Consider the following 23,982-nt stretch of genomic DNA (forward strand, 5'->3'; position numbering starts at 1 on the left):
AAACAGAGAAAGACTATCAAACCGAAGATAATGCTAATATAACAAAAAAAAAAATCTATAGTGACCATCCAGGAGAGAAGTAAGTATGTTGTTCAATCTGAGGTGTACTTGGAACAGTAGATGATGATGATGGTGTGTCTTTAGGTCCTTTCAACCAGTTCGATTTATGTCCGGCGGCATAGATACCTTCTAACACTTGACCAAATGTACCCTTGTCCCTATATTCTAAGTATTTTTTGTACAACACCAGCGCCTATGGAATAATAATAACAATAATAATAAAAGTAAGCACATCGTATTTATGATGGATAACAATATATATATATATTTCATTGGATCTATTTTACCGTTTTGGCATCAACAATACTGTCATGTCCTTCCGATTGGATTTCTTGATCTAACAAATGCCATGCCAAAAACCTTAATGATATTTTCCTATTATAAAAAGAAAACATATACTATCAATCATCACGTTCTTTATTTATCATCCTTCCATTTACCTGTGTCGGTTCCTAATATGGTAAATATCAACAGTATCAACAATTTGTTCGGGAGGCACAAGAATATCTATTCATACAAGTTAAAACAAAAAAAGATAGTTAAGATTAAATGATTGATGATCATCACCTTTTTCGTTGTCATTTTTTTTTCTTACTGATAATTCTAAAATCCTTCTTGAGACCATGTCCAATAAATACACATCCAAGATCAACCAATAAACGAATCTTCTTGTAAGCAACTTTTAAAGGTACCAATGTTCGTTTACTTCTTGTTGGATCCAAGTCAGCAGCTGGAATGAGAAAAACAAATGATATTAGTTTAGTACAATATATATATAACTTTGAATAATTACATCACTTATTCCTCTACTTACCTTCGATACCACTAAACTCAGTTAAATAATCCACAACAGGTTCACTTGTTACAATATAATCATCTATAAAAGGAACACCTTCTTTCTCGCCATCTTCGCCACGTGTCACACTAAGTCGAGCTAAAGATAATGTACTTGGTCGAATCAATGATTTGGTACCATCACTACGAATTTCTGTTTCTTCTTGTCGTAAGGCCACAAATTCAGAATCTATAGCAATTAGTGTACCAGGAGTAGGCATTTCGTCTTTGGTCAATATTTCATAACTTAAGGTTTCGGATGTATTTCTATAATAAAATTATATAGTGAGTAATAATTTTTTTTTTCAGTTTATCATTTTAATTTTCTTACTCTGAGATTGACATTTTCTTGAAGAGTAATGAGTAATCAATTTCACTTGGTACTGTACTGAGATCCAATAAATTATCGATATCCACTCTTGTATATTGTATCACTGCTGGTGTCTTCCAAGTTCCTTTAAATGAAGTGATTTCTTCTGGTCGTATCCGTTTCACTAAAAAGTCATTAAAGACATACCATGGAGATTTTGCTTTCTCTTCTTCTTCGAGTCCTGTTACTATTCATCATTTGATCACAAGAAAGAAAAAGGATTAAGTTCCAGATCATGAATACCACCTTATTTGGTTACTTACGGCTAGTGTAGGTCACACGTTCGCAATCAGGAACTGTAGAAATAATAATAATAACAATAGTGGTAAAAAAAAAAAAAAAGATTAAGTAACGCACTTGATTATATATATTCATAACTTTACTTTTGATCTGTGCCACAAGATGAGATACTTCTTCTTCAGCTTGTACTTGGAGTATAGTTGACTATAATTGAGGTTCAATAAAATAAGAAGAAAAAAAAAAAGGAGTCAAACGGCTTCATTCGATGATCTTATTATTATTATTATTAATATTCTATGCTTACCGATAGTTCATAAATAGCGCAAGTGTCGGGTGATCCAATGAATTCCGTTGGGACATCTTTTCCTTGAGGTAGAGCTTTGATGGTCAATTCTGATCCATTGATACGAATACCAAATCTATAGGTCAAATAATAACCAAATCCATTAAATCGAGCTCTTTTTTTTTTTTTTTTTTTTTCTTTTCATATCTTTTATATGATATCCTTTACCTTTCTGGTAACCATGAGCTAGATGAATTATCAGAAGGGGAGTCATTATCTTGAGTAGGAGAATCAGTACGTCCTTTAGGACTACTAGGACCGTTTTGACGCCAGATGGAAGCTTCTTCACTTGTAGATGCACCAGAATTTATTAAAAGAACACTTGGAAGTCCTTGAATCGTTTTCTTTGTTGTAGATGACTGGTATTTTTGACATGTGGAGCACCATGCCTTGGTTTGATTTTCACGATACATGCTGGTTTTCAGTAAACTGGTAAAAGACCTTTTCCTAGGCTAAATAAGATAAAATAAAATAAATCAGTTCAACAATTTGATTTGAAATCACCATATTCATATATAAATATAATACGTATACGAACCTTTTTCGGGTACAGTAAATCCACAACAAATGGATAGGTGATGCGAGACATTTCATTATTGCAGCTTCCACATTTGCTTTGAGTCAATGTTTGTAAACCAAATAATTGTTGCATCGTTGAGGGTATTTCCGCTTTAGATTTCGATGATCGTGTTGATTCATCCAGTGCTTTTGTCGTTATCATCGATTGAGTGGATCCTTTTTCTTCCTTTGTTGTTTCTTCTTCTGATGTTGCAGATTTGGTCAACGTTTTCAAGATCAATGGATTATTGGATGGGGTATTTGCTTCCTGATGTAGTTGTTCCAAGATAAATCGTACAAAGTTTTGCATTAACATAGAATAAGATACATTGCGTGTTGGCGATTCCGGTTCGAAAAGTCCAAGAGCAGCAGCTAGTATATAATTATATCGTTCATTTTTAATCAATAAATATCTTTTTTTTTTTTTCTTTTCTTCTCTTTTGAAACTATTTATTTCGTATATATTACCTTGTGGGATCGTACTGAATGCTTTTAAAAAGTTGGTTGCTTGACAATTTTGACCTTTCGAATCTTCAAGCATACGGAATAAAAATCCAAGTTCACATAGCAAACAATTTTCCTTTTCGCATGAGGCACCAATATGACATTTAGCAATTTGACGTAGTGGTAAAATAAAGTAAAGTACTTGTAATAATGAATTGCAATAAGAATTTCGAATGTTGGTTTCCAGTCCACCATAGATTGTTCGGTTGTAGTATCTAATTATCCCATCATAATGAAACAAGTCAGTTTTTCATATGCAAAATAATATCATCCTAAAGTAACTATTTACCCAAAGTCAAAGTCATCCACACCGAATTTACTGTACTGAATTTCAACATGATGATAATGTTTTGGCATCACTAAACCTTGAGGATCTAATAATATATCACCTACAGAAGAAGATCGCCGACCAGAATGCTAAACAATTAAGGAACTATATTAGTATTCAAAAAAAAAATTCTGAATCAGTCTTGATTACCATAAGATCACTCGTTTCATCCAATATAGCAGTTGCTGATAAAAGTTCTCGTTCTTGTTCAGATCTGAATTTTGGAATATCTTTCTTGAGAGTTTGTTTTTTCCTGCGAGGAACTTGATTTCGATGTATATTACCAGGATTAGGTGCATATCCCACAAAGTCAATTGTTTTGATGCCTTTCAATATTTCATCATCGATTGGTGGTGTTGGATATCCTACATCATATACAGCTCCAGATGTCCAAGCCGATAGTAAAGGTTCAGAATAATATGGCATACCAATAGCTGACAAAGGTCTAAAAAAAAAAAAAGAATTTTATGAGTATCATCATCTATATATATATATATCATTATTTTCACTTACGTATCATTATTCACTATAACATTTGGAGGAGGAGTAGTATCAGGAGTTGTCACTGGTAAAGAATAAGGATTTGTCATATAATTTTCACGATCAGCATATTGATGCACAAAACTGTTTCCATCACCAAATACTAATGTTTGACCAGAACTTGAAATATCCATAGACGTAATATAACTTGATGTTTGTACTTGATAAAAATGAGCTGGAGGAGCAAAGGAACCCATGGTCAAACTTGATACATCACACATTTGGAATTGCCCAGTTTGTGATACTACCAAACAAGTTGAACTAAGAGTTGGATGCATCTTCAAAAACATAGGACCACTAGGAAATGGAATAGGTGCTAATGATCGGATAGCCATTCGAATATCATATACTTTAACCAAAGGATCCATAATCAATGAACCTTGCCTACAAAATAAATATATATATATATATATATATATTATTCCAATCTGTTATTATTTTTAAAATAAAAATAATAATTTATTATACCTTTGAGAAAAACCACATGTCAATAATAAGTTACCAGATACATCCAAATCAGATAATGTTGCAGTATGTGCCTGTACTCTTTGTTCCACCTTCATTGTTCTAGTATCCCGTAAAGTAACTTCACCTAACATACTACCACAACAGATTGACCTTGGAAGATTTCGCATAACAACTATATTCGATGCTCCTGGTATTGTTTTTGTCACTGTTCCACGTGCTGCACTAACCATTAACATATCGTCCTGTTGTCCTGCCACTAATAAATCACCATTTGTAAGAGAAGTTGTTGTCATACAATGTAAATCTTTCATTTGTTCCGTGCTATTGTTAAAATTAAATAATTAGTTTAAAATAATATCTTTTTTTTTTTTTTTTTTTTTTTTTTTTTACCTTATATTCCATCGAACTAAACCTTGTCTATCACGCATTTGAATACTTTTAGGACTAAGACTGATGATACCTCTTTCTGTCACTCGAATTTGTCGTATTTGTTGATCAACATGAGCTTTAAATGATGTATAACGTTGTAAGCCTTTACCAAAATAAGAAGAGACACGTCCCTGAATTATATATTTATATAATAGTCAATGGTTGAAAAAAAGAAAGGTTTATTTCTATTCGGAAGTTTATTAAACTTACAGTATCATTTCCAACCCATAATAATTCATGGTAAGGATCCCAACATAAAGCAGAAACAGGTGCTACTTTGTTTGGATTGGTATCACATATATGTTGAACTTCCGTCCAAGCACTTTCCATGACTTTTTCAAAGATAAAAAAAAAAAAAAAAGTTATCAAAAGAAGCCCAAAAAAAAAAAAAAAAAAAAAGAAAGAGATTTTTCTTATTTTCTATTTGTGACCTCCCAATAGGGATCTTTTTTTGTTTTATAGTCCGTTCCGGCTTTCGGATTGAATGTCTTGCCCTTTCCTTTTTTTTTCCCTTTTTCTTTTTTTTTTTTTTTTTTTTCTCTTTTATTTTATTTTATTTTTATTTATTTTTGATAAAATATTAACAGAAAAAACGAACGAACAGTTATGCCAGTACCTTTTTTTTCTGGAACCAAACTTTCTATTAATCTAGCAGAAGATACTGTTCTGTTAAGGGGAATGGCTCAAGATGACGGAACCTTTGTTTTACGAGGTGAAGTCGAACTAGTAGTGACCAAACCTGTCAACGTTTCTTCAGTTGTTATCAAATTGATTGGAAAATCTTTTACTTTATGGATGGAAGGTAAAAAAAAAAAAAAAAAAAAAAAAAAAAGATATTTTTACTTATTATAAATTATTATTAGGTATAGGAAGTGGTCGAGCTACAAGATACTCTTATGAAAAGAAGATTCATGAACAAGATCTTGTTCTTCAAACATGGTTACCTACAACTCCTCCTCCTTTGATTTCTAAATCTTCTTCTGGATCTTCTTTCAAGTCAACATTGGCGAACAATATCAAAGGTGGTTCTTCTTCAACAAGTTTAAAGATAACCAATGATGACAACAATAATGATAATAATAACAGCAATATATCTGGTATCTTATCTCCAGGATTACATCGATGGCCCTTTGAATTCTTCTTATCAAATAAACTTGTAGAAACCATTGAAGATGAAACTGGCAAAGTATTTTATTATCTAACTGCAACTGTTCACCGATCAAGCGGGATGAAAAGTAAAATAAAATGCCGGCGCAACATTCTTGTCCTACGTACACCACATGCTGATGCTATTCTGACTGCCAATAGTTTACCCACGACTTCCATTATATCGGATCGACGTTACCCTGCTTGTGATGCTACTATTTGTGTTGAAAAAAGTATGGCCTCTTCTGGAACTCAATTCCCAATTGATTTGACTCTGGTACCCAATATGAAAAATGTATTTTTGGAATCCATCTCTGTCCTTATATGTGAACGAAGGGTTTATCGTTTACCAGAATTTGATGCTCGACGTGGTGAAATGTACGATTTTAAAATGCCTTTATTATCCATCACCAATCTCAGCGATAGAACGACATGGGCTCTACCTTCAACTGATGATCATGATGATGATGACAACAATGATGAAAATAGAACAAATCAACAGGAAACTACTTTGGATCAGAAAGTACGTTCAGCATTATTTACAAAGAACGCTCATGTACCTTTAAATGGTGATCCATTTCAATTTCGATTTATATTCAACATGCCAAATTGTATCGATTTGAACCATTCATCCACTTTTTCTGAAATCGATATTCGCCATTTTTTGAAACTTTCTATTGACATTCGATCGCCCGAAGGTCCTTTGACAATTCGCTTAGATACCAACATTACTGTATTGGATTGTAGATTGAAGGAAGATTATGCTGCACTACCAACCTACGAAGCTGCTCTCTCTGATGTTACTGTGGATATGGAAGATGATCCCTCAACTATTTCTGGAAATCGTAGTGGTTTTTTTATTTGCCCATGTTATCTTAGTTACAAGAAAAAACGTCAAGTCTCCAGCAAAAAAGAATGGATTATGATGCGACACAACAATCGTTTTATTGGGGATGGTCAACATTATCCAACTAACAATGGTACGGCTCCTCCTTCTTATGACACCATTATCTCTGATTCTACCTCTTCTCAACATCTCAAATCATAGTCTGTATTCTTATTTTTACCTTTATTATTACTATTACTATTATTATTATTATTACTATTGTTATTACTATTATTGTTATTACTATTATTATTATTATTACTATTACTATTATTTTTGCATATTCCTATTTACTTTTATTTAAGAATCATTACTGTAGATATTCATTTGTTCTTTCATTTCTCATCAGCATTCACTATTTGTTTTTTTTTTTTTATTATTATTATTCTCCCTTCAATAAAGACCAAAAACAAAAATCAAATCTTTAAGTTGTTTCTTTCAATTCAGCAAGTCTTCTATTTTTGGGTACCTAGTTTTGGATCAAAAAGTCTGGAACGAATAGAATAGGCTTTTGTGTTTCCATTTGTGGACCGGATTTGTAAAAAGAATGAACAGAAAAGATGGAGTGGGAAAAGCTTCGATACAAGGTTTGGCTAGAGAACATTACACTCTGTAAGGTACAAAATTACAGTATCTATTTTATTATAGTTCATTTGATGATGATGGTGTTAGATGAAATCTGTGCATATCTACCCTAAGAATAGACCTATTTCGATTGTTTACAACAGTCAAAAAGGAACGATTAGAATATGACGTTGCATGATATGATCTTTTACGGTTTATCATTGGGTGATCATGATATAAAGAAAATGATGACAGATGATGTGAAAAAAAAGACTTTTAATACATGCATGAATCGATATTATCAACATAATGTGAATGATAATAACTGCATCTGATGCACACTAGGAAGAGAGAGACACGAATACCAAATTAGGGAAACATATTCAAGCTCCTATCATCCTTGCAAAAAAAAAAAAAAAAAAAAAAAAACCTCACCTTTTTTTTTTTTTACTTTGTCTTTTCTTTCCTCTTTTTCCAACAAAAGTATATCTCCTCTGTTTTACTATGCAACAAGGTAACTTGTATTTTTCTTTATCCTATAATACAGAAAATTAATTACGTTTGTACTTTTACTTGTAGTGGAATGCCCAATCTGTGGAGAAAACGTTAACGCCAACAATATCAATTCTCATTTGGATTCTAATTGTTCAACTCCTGTAATTCAAGTACTGTATCAAATTTGGAACAAGGAAAGACGCGATCACTCATTGAATTGACCTATTTTTCTTTTTATTAGTCAGAAGGTACTGTGGCTTCTTTATTTACCAACCCTAAAGCTCAGAAAACGTCAGAAACAGATTCACAGGTAAAAAAAAAAAAAAAATAAAAAAAAAAGGATCATATTTATAAAAGAAAAAAAAAAAAGAGTAATGACCAGATCCCTTTTAAATCGTTAGCCGAAGAGAATAGCACCATTATTCAAGTCACCAACAAAATCCTCTACTACAGAACAACAATCATCACAGAAGCAACAACAGAAACAATCGCCATCATCATCACCAACAACAACAGCAGTAATGACACGTCAGATAACAGATACTGCGCCAACACCAAGTCGGAAGCGTCAAAAACTTGACGCTGCTTCTGCGTCTATGCCTCTGGCTGCTAAAGGTAGTGAAAAATAGTAATTTTTTTTTTAGAAAACGAAAGGGGGAAGAATAATAAATATGATCTTGTGATAACAGTTACTAAAGCGATGTTATTATAGTACGACCTATCTCTTTGGACGAGTTTGTGGGACAAGATGAATTGGTGGGGAAGGAAGGTATCTTGCGTACATTGATTGAATCGGACCGAATCCCATCCATGATATTTTGGTAAGTATCCAACATATATAAAGGAACTGATAGGAATGAAAAATACTTGCCAATGAGTATTCATTTGATTTGTATTCTAGGGGTGGACCAGGTTGTGGCAAAACAAGTAAGTATTCAATACAAATGAATGAATTAATAGTTAATCTTTATGTTATAGCTTTAGCTAGAATTATATCCAAAACGACTAAATCAAGGTTCGTGGAGCTTAGTGCAACAAGTCACGGTGCAGCCGATGTGAAAAAAGCATTTGATGAAGCCAAAGGGCATCTCTCATTAACAGGACAACGAACAATTGTATTTATAGATGAAATACACCGATTTACCAAAGTACAACAAGACTTATTCTTACCGTATGTAGAACAAGGACAAATTCGATTGATTGGCGCCACCACAGAAAATCCCAGTTTCAAGGTGAATGCTGCTCTTTTATCACGATGCCGTGTTTTTGTACTCAAACAACTGACATCAGATGAAATCACGTCTATTTTGACCAATGCACTACGACGATGGCGATTACCAGATGATATAGAAGAAAATAGTGACATGGAAGAATTGGATGATAAAGATCAAGCCTCAGAAAAGGAAGCCATTTCCTTTTTAGCCAATTTTAGCGATGGTGATGGTAAGTTTGAATTAAATTACTTGATCTTATATATCAAACATTTAAACTTACTTTATTTATATGATACCAGCAAGGAATGCGTTGAATACAATGGAAATCGCGCTATCTTCTCTTCCTTCCAAGAAAACAGTTTTAAAGGTGGAAACAATCAAAGGTAATATATATATATATATAAATAGGTGATGAAAATGAAAATTGATTGAAATGTTATTAATTAATAGGTGCTTTTCAGAAATCACATTTACTATATGATCGAAATGGAGAAGAACACTACAATATCATCAGTGCTTTACATAAAAGTATTCGTGGAAGGTAATTGAAAGAATACAAAGAGAGAGAAAAAAAAAAAAAGGAATTTACTTAATTGCTATACACATATATATATATATATATATATATAGTGATGCAGATGCAGGGTTATATTGGCTTGGACGTATGCTAGAAGCAGGTGAAGATCCATTATACATCGCTCGGCGACTTGTACGGTGTGCTAGTGAAGATATTGGATTAGCAGACAATTCGGCTCTACCATTGGCAGTTGCAGGTTATCAAGCTTGTGAAAGAATTGGACTTCCTGAATGCAATGTGATCTTGGCTCAAGTTGTGGTGTATTTGGCAGAAACAAAGAAAAGTGTCAGGGTATATAAAGCATACAAAAAAGTCAAGGAAGTGATTGCAAGTGAACCGAATCATCCTGTCCCTTTACATATACGAAACGCCCCTACAAAGTTAATGAAGGATATTGGTTATGGTCATGGATACAAATATAATCCCGATTATGATGAACCTGTGGAACAAACATATCTTCCTGATGCTCTTGCGGATCGAAAATTCTTGGAACAGGATTAGTTTTACTTATCGTAGTATAGTATTTTGTTTTGTATTGTATTTTATTAAAATGATTTTTTTTTTTGAATGAATAATAATATGTATATATATGTATATAAGAAAAAAAAAAAACGGGTGGACTAAAACTAAAATCATGATAACTATGCTTGGGGTATACGTTTAATGTCTTCCATTCGTTGTTGTAAAGTAGTCAAAGCATTGGTCCATATTTCGAGTTCTTTTTGTTCACCAGCTACAGAAAGTCTGAATGGTATTGTTTTTGTTGTACTTGGTAAACTTGCTGTTTGTGTTAAGAAATGTACTTGTTGTCTGATAGTAAGTTGAATATCCTACAAAAATAGATATATTATATATATTATATTATATAACATGACTGTGGTTTTTTTTTTTCTATCCTTCTTACGTTGACTAGAGAGAAGTATTTATTAGCTAGATCAGTGAATTCTCCAATACGTTCACGAATAGCTAATTCAGCATCTTCGTCACTTGGACCATCGTCAGTTAACACGGCTAAAGCTTCCCCTGCTGTTTCCACTAGTTGAACCAATTTCTTTAATATAAATAGATTAATATTAATGTTTTATTTTATTATTATTATTATTAAATACTTTTTCTGCTTGATGTAACTCTTGAATCCTAGTGACACTTTCATCAAGTTCACTATTCATATCTCTATAAAGATCTAAGATAATAGTAGAAAAGGGAAAAGAAAACAAAAAAAAAAAAAAAAAAAGAAATAAAAGGAGTGGAAAAAACTGTAGTTTCAACTACCGAAAATGTCATCACTACACATCAAAAGTTTTTTTTTTTTTTTTTTTTTGATATTTGATAAAAAAATCCGCACTAAAAAATATAGTACTAAAATGATTCTCTTAAAACATCACACGGAATCTAGACCTATTGACATATCATTATAATTGAATATGTTTACAATTTCTTCATTTTGAATTTTTTTTTTTTAAAAAAAAAAAAAGCGTATAATGAACTCAGTCCCTGTGTAACATTTTGGGCAAGCGCCCAAAAAAAAAAAAAAAGGAGACAAGAAGGCTGATTCTTTTTTTTTTTTTTTTTCCTTTTCTTTTCTCGTTTTTCTTTCTAATATCATCTCTTGATTATCTTTTCTTCTTCATATACCATTCCCATTCCCAACTCTTGTATTCGAATGATTCAGAGCGCCAATGGCTGGTTCCAATAGCGACGATGACAAGAAGAACACAATAAACAACACTGAAAAGTCAACCAATAGTTCCATACCCACCTTTACAGAAGAATTACAGTTATTTGACTTTAAAGATGAAGCTATTGATACTGCTTTAAGGTAATAAAATAAATAAATAAATAAAGAAAATTAATAATGAATGGTATATTAACTATCTTATTTAGAAAACTTCTCGCCAAAGTACATTTACCCAAAGAAGCACAACAAATAGATAGAGCCATGGAAGACTTTGCTAAACATTATCACCAATGTAATCCCTTATTGACTAATAGTCCAGGTAAGATAATAAAAAATAAAATAAAATGAAATAAAAATACTAAATAATAATAATAATAATAATAATAATAGATCCTATCTATGCTGTGGCCTTTTCTATACTTCTCTTACACACCGATGCTCATAATAAGAATGTGAAACGAAAGATGAATAAGGATACATTTATTATGCGAACCAAATATATTGAAGGTGGTGAAACTGTCTATAGTGAAGTATTAGATGTAAGTAATGAAATGAAATGATAGAAGAAAAAAAAAAAAGAAAAAAAAAAGAATAATGATATTGACGTGTTTTTTTTTTTTCTTTATTAGATCATGTATGATAATATTGTATGTTCCGAATTTACCTATGTACACGAACAACAAGACAAATCATCATCTTGGTTCTCCAAGAAATCTTCTCAGGTATGAAATATTACATATTCATTTTGTTGATGCATGACTTTTTAATCTCACTTTTTTTTTTTTTTTTCTAATAGCCCAACAATGCGTTAGTACACGACCTTTATTCAAAGTTGGAACAACTGATGCCAGCAAATAATACATTTAAATATAAGTCTACACCAAAATCAATCATCGATATCTCCAATATTCATGCCAGTATTGAACAAGCACAATCATTACAATTAGCCGGTGTTCGTAGTCGACATTCACAGTCAGATGGAAATGAAACATATATGGCACGAGTATGCAAGGCAGGGGTTATTGAACGGAAATATGATCTTGCTCATGGTGGAAAACGTGCTCCAGCTCGCGGTTGGCGTCCTTTTGGTATGATACTTAGCGGCAACCAAATCATGTTCTTTGGTGATTTGACCACATTCCAATCTTGGCTTGACAGAACTCAAGACGAACAACAAATCCGTCAATTACAGCAACAACAACAACAACAATATGGTAACCTTCAATCACCAACCTCTTCAAAACATCCTATTCAACATCAATCATCCTATTCGTCTACCGTCAGCACTCCTACTACAGTTAACTCATTGTCAACTATTAGCTCATCTCAATCCAGTGTATCAAATATACCTATTATACCATCCTCTACAACATCTTTAGCTAGTCCGCGATCTTCCACATCTGTTATCAGTACTTCAACTTCATCTTCCACTTTGCACTTACGCCCAGTACAGATTGTTTCACTTTTGGATGCTGTTTGCTTATATGATGAAGCTTATCAGAAATACCCACATGTATTTAGATTGATTGCAGGAGACGGTCAACAATTCTTGATTCGAGGTGAAAGTGCTGAAGATATTGACGATTGGATTCAAAAAATCAACTATGCATCAGCTATGAAAACCACAGGTGTACGATTACGACCCAAAACAACAACAACAACAACGACAACACAGTTACCCAATACACACTATCATCGTCATTATCATCATCTGGACGGCCACTCTTTTCAACATTGGGCAAAAAGAGAAGCAAAAGCGAAACAACGAGTGATATCTTTATCTGAACAACTAGTGGAACAGAATCGACAATTAGCAAAGGACGAACAACTGCGAAATCAAATGATGGTACTGACACCAATGCAAAAGACAACCAAAGATCGAATGATACTTTTTGGAGACACCATTGGAAAACGACTATTGCAACAACGCATTACGATACAGAAATTGGAATGTTATCGTGAATATATTGAACGGGAACTTTTTCTTTATCAATCTTTCAAAGACCAGACAATTGGATTTAATGATGGAAGTAGCAACAGCAACAATATTGGCCGCAAATTAAGTAATGGCAAGAATACAATAGCAAGAAAACTCTCAGCTCCTTTACCTTTTTATTCTGGATTATTACAAGTACGATCAGCTACAGCACCACCTATGCAAAACGTATCTACTTCTGGCCCTCTTTTACGACCTCCTCTTCTTGGATTGTCCATGACATCTACAACTACGCAAGGGAATGATGATAAGACAACAGATATACGCATTCCACATCGTTCCTCCAGTTTATTGGTATCATTATCAGGTGTCGATACTACTTCATCAGCAACAGAAACGACAACAGGAAGAAACAATGAGGATTCTCAACCAATATCTCAGGTAGAATCAACAACGAAGGAACAACGATTATCTAACTTACCACCAATATTGACTGATCAACAAGAACCATTCTTCACTTCTGATGAAATGCCAATATCATCCATCAGTAACGATGATGCCATTTATCATTCAAGATTATCAGAAATGGATCGAATTTCACGCCAACGTAGCCAAAGTAATCCAGTATCACCTGTGCAAGGTATTGGAAAAGAAGAAGAAAGTGATAGTGAAGTGTATCTGTCTTCATTGCAAGTACCTAGGAACAAAAAGAATCGGGATCGTAGTATGTCCGAAGTGACAACAGATGATGAAGATTTTAGTCTAGTGGCTATTCATGGGGATCAAGATAGTTTAGTCAATCATGTAGATCGTGTAGTTGATGATATCTAGTTTTTAATGTCTTTTTTTTTTTATTATTTTTTTCATTTTGTATAATTAAACCTCCGTGCATTGATTTTTTACAATGTGACAGCATTTTTTTTTCTTGGTCCTCATTTTTTTTTCTCTCTTTTCCCTTTTGTCAACTTAAAACTTAATACATAATATACATCATGTACTGTATGCGATATTTTGTCCCTTTATTGTTACTACCCTTCCCTGATGCACCACCTATCTTTGTTATTCTTTTTTTAATATCCTTCTTTCTTCATCAAAAACCATGGTAACCAAAAAAAAAAAAAAAAAACTTTGCCTCCTGACTGACTATTACATTATTGTTATAGTATCTATTGTACTTTATTATTGATTGCCTTATTTTCATCAACATGTTACTGGGGACAAGGACGTTGTTGGATTGATTTGCAACAAGCTCGATTGTTTGATGTAAGGCCTGATTCCAATGCTACTTTTGGACAAGGTGAAGGATGGTGGAACTACAAGTTGACTTTACCCATTGGCACCACTTAAAAAAAAAAGAGATATATATCTTTTTATTTTATTTTATTCTTCTTCATTTATCACATATACATTCATATATGTCATTTATTGTTTATGATACCCTTTCTAACCCACTCCTTTTTTTTCATAGTCTTACCCTCCTATCATATACTTTTATCTTCCGCCCCTGTCATATGATAATAAACTAACTTTGTTCTATATGAGTTTGACTTGATATTACAAATTGTATTTATATATATATTCTTGTGCCATTGTGAACTTTTACAACCCCTTTGATTAGTGTTATCTGGTTATATACGCATATGTCAAATAGTGTATATCGTTACGAGAAGGTGATAAAAGAGGGCATATCGACGATAATTCTAGGACTCTAAGAAACAGAATGATTCTTACTATTTAGATTTTTGTACATTCATGCCTATGATGGACAATATGTACTAATGAATGATGATCTTTTTTTTTTTTTTTTTTTTTTTTGCGACACATCCTTTGGTCAATGATATGATCTAAAATGAATATGAAATTGCTATACTTGGGAGGTAATAAGCCAAAAAGGTTTATTTACACAAACAGATATTTTTATTATATGATCACTAAGCACATGACTTGATCCAATTTAATGATCATATTTCCCAGGATATGGGAAGGAAATCATTGGTAGAATAAAATACATGAGGGCCAAGAAACTGGGAAATTGAATAATCATATCTCTTTTTTTTTTAAAAAAAAAAAAAAAAAAGGAAAAGAAAAGATAATCTAATCGTAAGATAGATGCATGTAGCCGCACGAACCATGTTCAAAAAAAGCGAGAAAGTGATCCATAAAAAGAAAGTTTATAAAGGTTGAATGGGTAGATCAGATTGGCTTCTCTTTTGAAACTCTATTGTTGGGTTACACCCGCATACAGTAATAAATTGAGGGCAATTTTTTCTTAAATCAAGTGGGGTGAATGAGCGGGGTATAAAGGTTTTACAAGTTTTTTTTTTCTTTTTTTTTCACTCTTCTTTTCTTTTCTTTTTTTTTTTTATTGGTATTCTCTTATGGATTCTATTCGAAAACAATTACGTAAACTTCCACCTTCAGCTGTTATCAAGGTGTTGCGTAAAGCGTTTGCAATGCCAGCAGGTGCTGCTAGACTTATTCTCAACGATATCACCAAACCTAGGGCAAGTCATAAACCTTGGATACGAAAAGTTAGTCATCCTGAATGGTCTGGTTGTTGGATTGGAGAACAGGTGTCTACTTTAGATGATGATTCTTTATATGAACGTGTTGAACAAGCTGATGTGTTGATATTCAATGTTCATGGTAATATAATATGATGATCATGTGAGATATCTTCAATTCAAAATTATTTATTCATCTTTTTTTTTTCTAAAACTTCTTCCTATGATGATGATAAAAGGTGGTGGATTTCGAATTGGTAAATGTAAGTACTTCTATATGGTTGGGGATAAATGAGATGCAACAAAGAGCGGCAATAGAAAATCATACTAAACGGGAGGTACAACTCAGAGGATGATCTAAACCTTATTTATATTTTCTTATTTTTTTTTTCATGTTAGGTACCATGTACATGGATACTTATATTGGATGGATTCAACAATTGAAGAAACTATATAATCTCAAAGTGATGATTATGTCAGTGGATTATCGATTGGCACCCGAGTTCCGATATCCTAGTCCTGTAGAAGATATCGTACGTGCTTATGAACATTTGATTCTGGGACTGAATATCGATCCTCACAAAGTGGTTGCTATTGGTGATAGTGCAGGCGCAGCTCTGATTTTGGAAATGTTATTTATTACCCACGATCCAAGTATGTTTGAAATAGTGACTGATGACATGGACAATGGTGAACAAGGTAGTGCGCCAATGATCAGTGAACTTCCTCGACCAGCTGCTACGGTATTGGTATCCCCTTTGGTAACGGATGAAACGACTTCTCAGTCTTGGAAAGAAAATGTCAAGTATGATTACATCTCTCAATACACCGCCAAAGTCATCAAACGTGATTATTTTGAACCAACTAAACCAGATGATGACACTCCTCCATCATCACGCCATAGCAGTAGTGGTAATGAAGATAGTAGCCAACAAGTATTAGGTATCGCCAAATTACAAACAGGTTTTCAAGCATTCTTATCCAACTATGTGCTTATGTATGTTGGTAATTTGGAAGTACTTCGGGATGATGCATTGGATCTAGCAGCAAAAGCAAAGGACGATGGTGTGAAATGGACAACGGTGGCTGAAGATTGTGTACATGATTGGTTCTGTGTACGTGAAGTGGTCAAGGACAAAAAGGTTTTGGAACGAGCTGACAAGGTATTTGCGGATTTTGTATACAAGGCAATTGGTGAATATCGACATCATCAAAGTATGCTGGATTTATCAATGCGACGTGCAAGTGAAGGATTACATACGGTGAATGAAGAACATGGAGAATATGAAGACGACGACGACGATGATGATGATGATGAATTTCATGAAGTTATGACTGTGGACGATCTTGGAGCTACATTGGAAGGTATTCGACTAGCTACTTCGGACAAACATAGTAGATCATCCAAATCATCTTCATCCATGCTTTATGTATGAATATATTCCCTTTTTTTTTTCTCTTTAGTTTTAACTCTTTGTATATATATATAGTATTCATTATCATCCTTTTTTATTATTATTATTATTTTACAATTATTTTTGATGGGTATTATTCATTATGCTCTTTTTTTTTTTTACCCCTTAATTTTCTTTTATCTGTTTCTTTTTTGTAGTGTATAAAAACAACAATAAACCGTCGGACTTCCAACATTCCATTTCTATCTCTTTCTTTTCATTGATCCTCTCTTTTTCCTCGACTCCTTTTTCTATATTATCTTTATCCGTTTTTTTTTTTTTTGTTATCTGTTTTCTTCATTTACGAATAGGCAACGACCTTGCATTTAGAAGAATGGATTCAACATGTCGTATGAACAATGTAAAAGAGGGATGTCAATTATTGGACGGGTTTGCACTTGTGGTTCAAGCAACACTTGCACTCACTGTATTATTTTTATTATTATGGAAAAGGAAAAGAGAAAAACCAAAACGACCATTCTTTACTTGGTAAAAAAAAAAAAATGACATATATATATTAACTCACTCTTATTATCGTTATCAATATATGATAGGTCATTAGACGTCAGTAAACAATTTGTTGGGGCGAGTGTTGTCCACTGTCTCAATATCCAAGTCAGTTATCTATCTATCAGTAGCAACAGTGATAACAGCAACAACGATAGTAGCAATATGTGTGTTTGGTATTTGGCATCTATTTTGTATGATACGACGATTGGATTGGCCTTACTTTATACTTGGCTAAGATGCTTGACTTGGACGTTGGCAACATGGTGCGACCTACATATCCCCAATGATTATGGTCAGGCACCTTTCCGTGAACAAATGAAACGATGGTCTCAACAAACCTCGGTATTCGTCATGGCAGAAATTTTGATGAAACTATGTCAATTCTGGTGTTTCCATCACATCCCATGGTTTTTCCTTTTTGGTCAATGGTTATTGGATTGGACTCGAGACAATTATCATCATCAAGTTATTTTGGTCATGTTCATGTAAGTGATATAAAAATCTGTATGATTCGTATGATGTAAGTTGTCACTAAAATTTTTTTACCTTTTTTTTCCCGGTTTTGTTTATATAGATACCCTTTACTAATGAACGCTATTCAATTTTGGATGATCGATACTATGCTCACGTTTCATCGACGGTTTCTCAAATCTTCTTGTGGCCAAACAACAACAGATGCAACAACAACAAAGGAATCGTTACTTCCCTCTTCTTATCCTTATCAAATTTATAGTGATGATGGTTATGATTTCTCCATCCCTTCCTCCTCACCCTTATTACATCACGTGTTAGTTCAAAACGCAACATACCTAGATGAATACACTCCTCTGTTACCTCATTGATACCATTCTCTTTTGTATATATCCCATTCATTTTTCTCTCTCTTTTTTTTTTTTTTTTTTTTGTATTTGTATTGTTTGTTTATTATTATTTTCACGAAACAAAATCTTATTATAAATAAATAGTATCATTTTATTGTTATCAAAAAAAACAAGGTGGCTCTCTTGGCGTTTTCCGAACACACTCTACTTTCTCCTGAAGTTTATTTGTTCCCCTTTTTTTTTCCCCACGTAAAACTATGAATCGAGGCATAATCATACAAGAAGCACTTTACACATTTTATATTTATTCTTTGTTTGGATGACCAGTTTGACAAATAAAAGACTCCTTTTATGGATGATGTATTCCAAATCTCGTAAAAATAACGTTAACGCAAAAATAGGCTATGCAAAGTGGGCTTTTCCTTATTTTGGTATTTCCATTTGCTAGATGGAACGAGTAATATGTGTGTGTATATAGATGATAGGCGATGATAGATGATGATGAATGATAATGGATGACGATAGATGATGAATGATAGGTAATTCGTATAATGATCAAGTGTTGACTATTTTGACGACATGAAAGACAATGATCACGGTAACGATAACAATGATGAAGCAAGGAATACAAAGTTTATTAGAATAATACTATAAAATGTCATGATTAACGTTAACTATTGATAAGAAAGATGTCTTGGGCAAGGTGAGAGTCAACCAAACCAGAAGAGGACCATAAAGAAAAAGCACTGTTGCATAATTGACTTCAAAAAAAAAAAAAAAAAAAGAAAGTGAAAGAAAAACATTTGGGATTTCTATTTGGGATTTCTATTTTCTGTTGTTCCTTTTGGCACCTTTCAGCCAAAGAAAAAACTTTAGACTCCTCAGCTTGAAATAGTTCGAATTTAAGACCCTGAAAAGATTTTGCAAGATGAATCACTTGGAAGAACGACTTTGGTCACTAAAGAAAATGGTTTTTACAACAGTTAGGATAATAAGTAGTGTTAGACCTGATCTGAATGAAACTGATGATACATCACATCCATTCATGGATTTTTTTTTCTTTCAATTGATCAGTCACCATAAAAGGAAAAATGACACGGTTCAATCCCTGGACTCCGTCTCAGAGATAAATTGAAGACGTTGTACAAGCTGTGCAAGATCCATGATTAGTGAAACCAGAACAATCAATCAAAAAAGAGAATTCTATTTTTAAAGCAAAATTTTTTATTTTGGTATTTAAATGATTCGACATCAAATATATATATATATAAGAAGAAGAAGGAATGATATCATCTAGCTAATGGAATCCTGGATATAATCATTGAATCTAAAATAAAAAAAAAATTTCACTAGCTATGTTCGTTTCCATGTCCTCTAATGATGAGTAACTTTGATCAAATCTTGACGAGTCTCAATGACTGCAGGAGTGACCACAACCTTGCCATTGACAACATCCGATAAACCTTCACCAGCATAAGAGACCCAGGGAGAAATTTCCAAATGACAATCATCAGGGATCTGAGAGGCATCAGTGATATGAGAAGGTACGCCTTTAACAGTACCACCGGCAGCTTGAACAAAACGGATATGTTGAGAAATAAGATCACGACGAGATGTTTCTGGACAATCCACACCAGTACCAGGAGCATTTTTCAATGGGGAGAATTCTTCCTTACGATCCACTTCAAGCACAGAGAAATGTTGGGAAAATGGAAACACGTCAAACACAAAACATTCCAACTTCATTCCACTGTTGGAAGTGGGAACCACAGTTTCACCAGTTGATATATCCACATGTTTGATCTTCTTTTTGGCAATATGATATTCAAGTTCACCAGCAAATTCGGGTACACGTTCCAAGAAAGCCGTAGAGAAGAAATGATTGACAATATTGGCAGCTCGTAGCATCAAACCACCATCTTCAGGATCACGTTTTTCAGAAAGTTCTTTGGAGATTTCAGAATATTCCACAACACCATAGCGACCACCACGACGACATACTACACCTACTGGTTCATCTGGTTTTGTTTTGCGAACCACCTTGACACCACAATCAGTTTCCTTAGAGACACAATATCCCACAAATACTGGATCGGCCACCTTTGCAAGACAGTTGTCAACACAATAACAATGTGTATAAAGGATCCCACGACGTTTCAAATCTTCAATCACACCCTTGTTTTGTACTGCTGCGTAAATACCACCATTTCCATCGGGTGCAATGGCTACCTTCCCTTTAGATTCCATAATAATCTTGCCATCCATTGTCAAACAGGGCAAAGTGCCTACCAAAAAAAAAAGACAGTTTTATTTTTTTTTTTCTTTTTCCCTTTTTCAAATCATATTTTTTTTTTTAATTATACCTTGTTCAAAGAAAGTGATATTCTTTTCATCCAAACCGAAAAATTGATGTTGTTTAAAAAAGTCGACAGTAGGTTGATGTGTAGGACCAGAAGTCATGATATACCAAGGGATGATAACCTTTTGTTGTTGTGGTAAAGCATATTGTTGAGCGACTTCTTGAAGACGAAGGATACGTTCAGCTTGTAATTGGAAGAGAGACTTTTTGGAAGGTAAATTGATATCATAACAACCTTTTGGTGCACTAGAACCTAATCTTGTACCTTGACCACCTGCCATTAAGATCACAGCCACTTGGTTCTTTGCAATCAATGATAATCCCAAAGTTTCCCAGTCTTGAATATCCTTGTATTTTCGCTTACGACTATTTGTTGGTTGTTCGTCATCAGTCAATATGGTGTCGAAAACATCTTTAGTCAATGGTTCTACTTGTTCATTATGATGAGAGACAGTACTAGCTTGAATGGCCTTTTGATAAATACTGTTCACACGTTCAACATCAATTTCCAATAACTGTTCCATAAGTCTAGCCTTTTCTTCTACATTGAGTTCATCATAAAACTGAAATACTTGTCCTTGTCCAGCTTGTTCATATTTGGTTTTCAATGTTTCGACTTGAGATAATGTTTCAGTTTGAATAGTCATATTTTACTATTAAAAATAAAAATATAAAATAAAAAAAAAAGATAAAAAAATAAAGTAAAGAAAAGGAGAAACAACAAAAAACAAAAAAAATTAAAGAGAACCGTGTTTTTTAAATGATTTTTTGCATCAAAGGGAGTTCGGTGATTGAATGCATTAAAAAAAAAAAAGGGGGGGAGACAACAAAGTATTTTTAGTTTTTTCTTCAAAAGCGTGGATGGGATCATCGGAGTAGATTTGTATCATCAGCCTAATTTCTATGGTCGTCCATGATTCCATGTTTAAATGCTTCTGTATCACTTTACATCTGCCAATCATATCATTATGGCTAATATTCCCATTTTTTCCGAGGATCCCCCTTTTTCAGTATGTCAAACGGACATTCAATCTAAATGAGACACGTATCAATCATAAATTTATATAATGTAATTTATTAAAAAAGACAATCATTCACTAAAACTATTATGATAAATCTATCTAAACTTGTTGTTCTTGGATCGCCTTGTCCTGCAAAGCTAAAGATTTTTCAATAGAATCACAATAGTTTTGGTATTTAATGATTTCATGAAGAAGATATTGAGTCTTATTTTCAAAATTGGCCATAGCACATACTTGATTGGATGTTTTACGACAAAACTAAAAAAAGATTTCAAGATGAGTAAAATAAATACATATATATATATGTCTAAACCTTTACCTTTTGTTCCATTTTTCTCTTTAAATCCCGATGACGGTCTAATTCTTCATTCAATGTCTTGATATGTTGTACCAAAGCATCTAGTTGGGCCATTTCTCCAAGACTGCTTGCCATAAGAGGAGGGACAGGAGGTTGCCATTGATATACAGTAAAGGATGTTCCAGCATCATTATTCTTATCATCTTCGTCATCATCCATACCTTGTAAACATGCACCCCAACCATATTCTAAATTGCCAACACCACCCATCAACGGCTCCTTGCTTTCACGAGCAGCCCAATAATTGCATGTTGCCACCCATTCCATCACTTGTTCTTCTGATCCAACTTGGAATAAATAAACACCGCCATTGGCTTGTTGAAGAGCAAACGCATGTCGTCGTTGACGGCTATAACCGGATGGTAAAGCATTGGATAATGTATGTTTCAAATCAATTTCTCCTATCAATTGAGCATGAGCCTAAGGTAAATAGATAAAAAAAAAAGGCATAGATGAGTTGACACGATTATACATTTTTATATAAATTATCACCCTTACCATCCAGTCACCACCACCAAGAACCGTATCAGAAGTCATAGAGGATTGATCACAAGAGGAAATAGATTCAGATACTGTAGCTAGACTACTACCCCGACTCACCATATTTTGAAGAGGATGAAGACGAGAAGATGCCGCTGTATTTTTTCTGCGTTGTCCATAGCTTTCTAAACGATACATGCGTATTTCTCCACGATCAACTACCATAAAACATTCCTTCCAATCCCTTTGTCGTGCCTTGTGATTTGCCTGTTCAAGTAAATGCTTCCGAACAATCATGCCTTCTTTGTAATAAGGTGCTGCACTAGTGTAAGACGTTGGTAAATCAGGGTAATGTAGTAAAGATGCGACTGCGTGATAACTAGTTGAATTTATACCATTCCCATTACTAATGTTATTCGTGGTATGGGTATATTGTGAGTGATGAGAATTTCCAGATCGCATAGACGAGATAGATCTTCTCCTTGGAAAGCTACTGGACATGGAAGAGACAGTAGATCTTGGTGTCAGTGGTTGAGAATAATCCAACTAGAAGTATAAAAAATACATGAATATCCCTCCCTTTTTTTTATTGTATTATTATATTATTATTATTTTATTTTTTCTCTAACTGTGTACTTACATCTACAATATTGTTTTCACTAAGAAAGAGACTATCCCTTGCAGCCTTCCACATCATATTGCCAACATTTCGTTTGAACGCACCATACCGATGACCATTGATACTTTTTCTTCTATATCCTTGGACTTCATTACTAGTATCACATTTGGTTGTAGGATGTACGATTTGTCGATGTCGAATAGATGTATACATTTGCTATATAGATACCAATACATGAAGAAAGTAAAATATTTCAATAAAATTATTCCTAACCCTTTCTTTTAATATATATTACCTTTAAAAGAGATTCCATTTCAGATTGCCATAATCGAGAACCAAAAGAAGGAGGCACAGAGGAAAGATCAATCGAAGAAGATAATTTGCTTTGGTATCCACTGTTTTGGCTATAGGCACTTCGGTTACTTGGTGTTCGTTTGAGTTCTTTCCATTCTTGATGATACTTTTGTGATTGCAAGGAGATACAGCTAGCATTTTTTTCATCATCGTCATCGAAGGATAAGTTGCTGAATTGACTAATGTTAGTTTCCAAAGTTGTTGTCATACTGTGTTGATGATGATCTAATTGAGATCGAATAGCGTCCATAGTATTACGAATAAAGGCAGGTCTTGACATTTTCTTTCGTTCACCTTGGGCAATATGAAGGTCAGTGTTGAGAAGTACAAT

General features: G+C 33.5%; 10 protein-coding genes across 10 annotated transcripts; 6 read left to right on the plus strand and 4 right to left on the minus strand.

Moving 5' to 3' along the window:
* Positions 1-55: 55 nt before the first annotated feature.
* BX664DRAFT_259460 (ubiquitin carboxyl-terminal hydrolase-domain-containing protein) lies at positions 56-3,974 on the minus strand (the record flags this gene model as incomplete). Its single annotated transcript, XM_051540588.1, has 14 exons — positions 56-253; positions 348-435; positions 501-567; positions 656-790; positions 875-1,161; positions 1,226-1,451; positions 1,648-1,708; positions 1,809-1,923; positions 2,016-2,206; positions 2,386-2,777; positions 2,874-3,124; positions 3,199-3,326; positions 3,388-3,682; positions 3,751-3,974. The coding sequence occupies 14 exons, from the start codon at positions 3,972-3,974 to the stop codon at positions 56-58; spliced, it is 2,658 nt and encodes an 885-aa protein (XP_051401427.1).
* Positions 3,975-5,280: 1,306 nt separating this feature from the next.
* On the plus strand, positions 5,281-6,868 carry BX664DRAFT_313075 (uncharacterized protein; the record flags this gene model as incomplete). The annotated part of the gene is made up of 2 exons (XM_051542616.1): positions 5,281-5,476; positions 5,538-6,868. The coding sequence occupies 2 exons, from the start codon at positions 5,281-5,283 to the stop codon at positions 6,866-6,868; spliced, it is 1,527 nt and encodes a 508-aa protein (XP_051401428.1).
* Positions 6,869-7,706: 838 nt separating this feature from the next.
* Positions 7,707-10,128, plus strand: BX664DRAFT_328630 (DNA polymerase III, clamp loader complex, gamma/delta/delta subunit). Its single transcript, XM_051544638.1, has 10 exons — positions 7,707-7,784; positions 7,850-7,935; positions 8,007-8,075; positions 8,167-8,380; positions 8,478-8,586; positions 8,667-8,692; positions 8,744-9,208; positions 9,279-9,362; positions 9,430-9,520; positions 9,610-10,128. The coding sequence occupies exons 1-10, from the start codon at positions 7,775-7,777 to the stop codon at positions 10,055-10,057; spliced, it is 1,602 nt and encodes a 533-aa protein (XP_051401429.1). The 5' UTR covers positions 7,707-7,774; the 3' UTR covers positions 10,058-10,128.
* On the minus strand, positions 10,105-10,782 carry BX664DRAFT_328640 (uncharacterized protein). The gene is made up of 3 exons (XM_051544639.1): positions 10,666-10,782; positions 10,461-10,607; positions 10,105-10,386 (listed from the first exon to the last, which is right to left on the minus strand). Exons 1-3 carry the CDS (start codon positions 10,723-10,725, stop codon positions 10,198-10,200), a joined length of 396 nt encoding a protein of 131 aa, XP_051401430.1. The 5' UTR covers positions 10,726-10,782; the 3' UTR covers positions 10,105-10,197.
* Positions 10,783-11,128: 346 nt separating this feature from the next.
* BX664DRAFT_384473 (uncharacterized protein) lies at positions 11,129-14,089 on the plus strand. Its single transcript, XM_051549183.1, has 5 exons — positions 11,129-11,375; positions 11,441-11,553; positions 11,625-11,773; positions 11,864-11,956; positions 12,031-14,089. The coding sequence occupies exons 1-5, from the start codon at positions 11,236-11,238 to the stop codon at positions 13,999-14,001; spliced, it is 2,466 nt and encodes an 821-aa protein (XP_051401431.1). The 5' UTR covers positions 11,129-11,235; the 3' UTR covers positions 14,002-14,089.
* A 16-nt stretch (positions 14,090-14,105) lies between these two features.
* BX664DRAFT_328642 (uncharacterized protein) lies at positions 14,106-14,718 on the plus strand. The gene is made up of 2 exons (XM_051544640.1): positions 14,106-14,272; positions 14,334-14,718. Exons 1-2 carry the CDS (start codon positions 14,163-14,165, stop codon positions 14,515-14,517), a joined length of 294 nt encoding a protein of 97 aa, XP_051401432.1. The 5' UTR covers positions 14,106-14,162; the 3' UTR covers positions 14,518-14,718.
* An 816-nt stretch (positions 14,719-15,534) lies between these two features.
* BX664DRAFT_277625 (Alpha/Beta hydrolase protein) lies at positions 15,535-17,249 on the plus strand. Its single transcript, XM_051541368.1, has 3 exons — positions 15,535-15,816; positions 15,914-15,937; positions 16,074-17,249. Exons 1-3 carry the CDS (start codon positions 15,549-15,551, stop codon positions 17,108-17,110), a joined length of 1,329 nt encoding a protein of 442 aa, XP_051401433.1. The 5' UTR covers positions 15,535-15,548; the 3' UTR covers positions 17,111-17,249.
* A 98-nt stretch (positions 17,250-17,347) lies between these two features.
* BX664DRAFT_328646 (vacuolar membrane protein-domain-containing protein) lies at positions 17,348-18,517 on the plus strand. Its single transcript, XM_051544641.1, has 3 exons — positions 17,348-17,617; positions 17,683-18,123; positions 18,213-18,517. The coding sequence occupies exons 1-3, from the start codon at positions 17,463-17,465 to the stop codon at positions 18,478-18,480; spliced, it is 864 nt and encodes a 287-aa protein (XP_051401434.1). The 5' UTR covers positions 17,348-17,462; the 3' UTR covers positions 18,481-18,517.
* A 1,149-nt stretch (positions 18,518-19,666) lies between these two features.
* On the minus strand, positions 19,667-21,521 carry BX664DRAFT_384475 (nucleotide-diphospho-sugar transferase). The gene is made up of 2 exons (XM_051549184.1): positions 20,823-21,521; positions 19,667-20,744 (listed from the first exon to the last, which is right to left on the minus strand). The coding sequence occupies exons 1-2, from the start codon at positions 21,463-21,465 to the stop codon at positions 19,834-19,836; spliced, it is 1,554 nt and encodes a 517-aa protein (XP_051401435.1). The 5' UTR covers positions 21,466-21,521; the 3' UTR covers positions 19,667-19,833.
* A 418-nt stretch (positions 21,522-21,939) lies between these two features.
* Positions 21,940-23,859, minus strand: BX664DRAFT_259428 (Pleckstrin homology domain-containing protein; the record flags this gene model as incomplete). Its single annotated transcript, XM_051540585.1, has 6 exons — positions 21,940-22,098; positions 22,160-22,618; positions 22,697-23,057; positions 23,145-23,224; positions 23,325-23,513; positions 23,593-23,859. The coding sequence occupies 6 exons, from the start codon at positions 23,857-23,859 to the stop codon at positions 21,940-21,942; spliced, it is 1,515 nt and encodes a 504-aa protein (XP_051401436.1).
* Between the last annotated feature and the right edge of the window lie 123 nt (positions 23,860-23,982).

This window comes from Halteromyces radiatus (assembly GCF_025201355.1).
Source record: "Halteromyces radiatus strain CBS 162.75 chromosome Unknown BX664scaffold_3, whole genome shotgun sequence".
Taxonomy (NCBI): domain Eukaryota; kingdom Fungi; phylum Mucoromycota; class Mucoromycetes; order Mucorales; family Cunninghamellaceae; genus Halteromyces; species Halteromyces radiatus.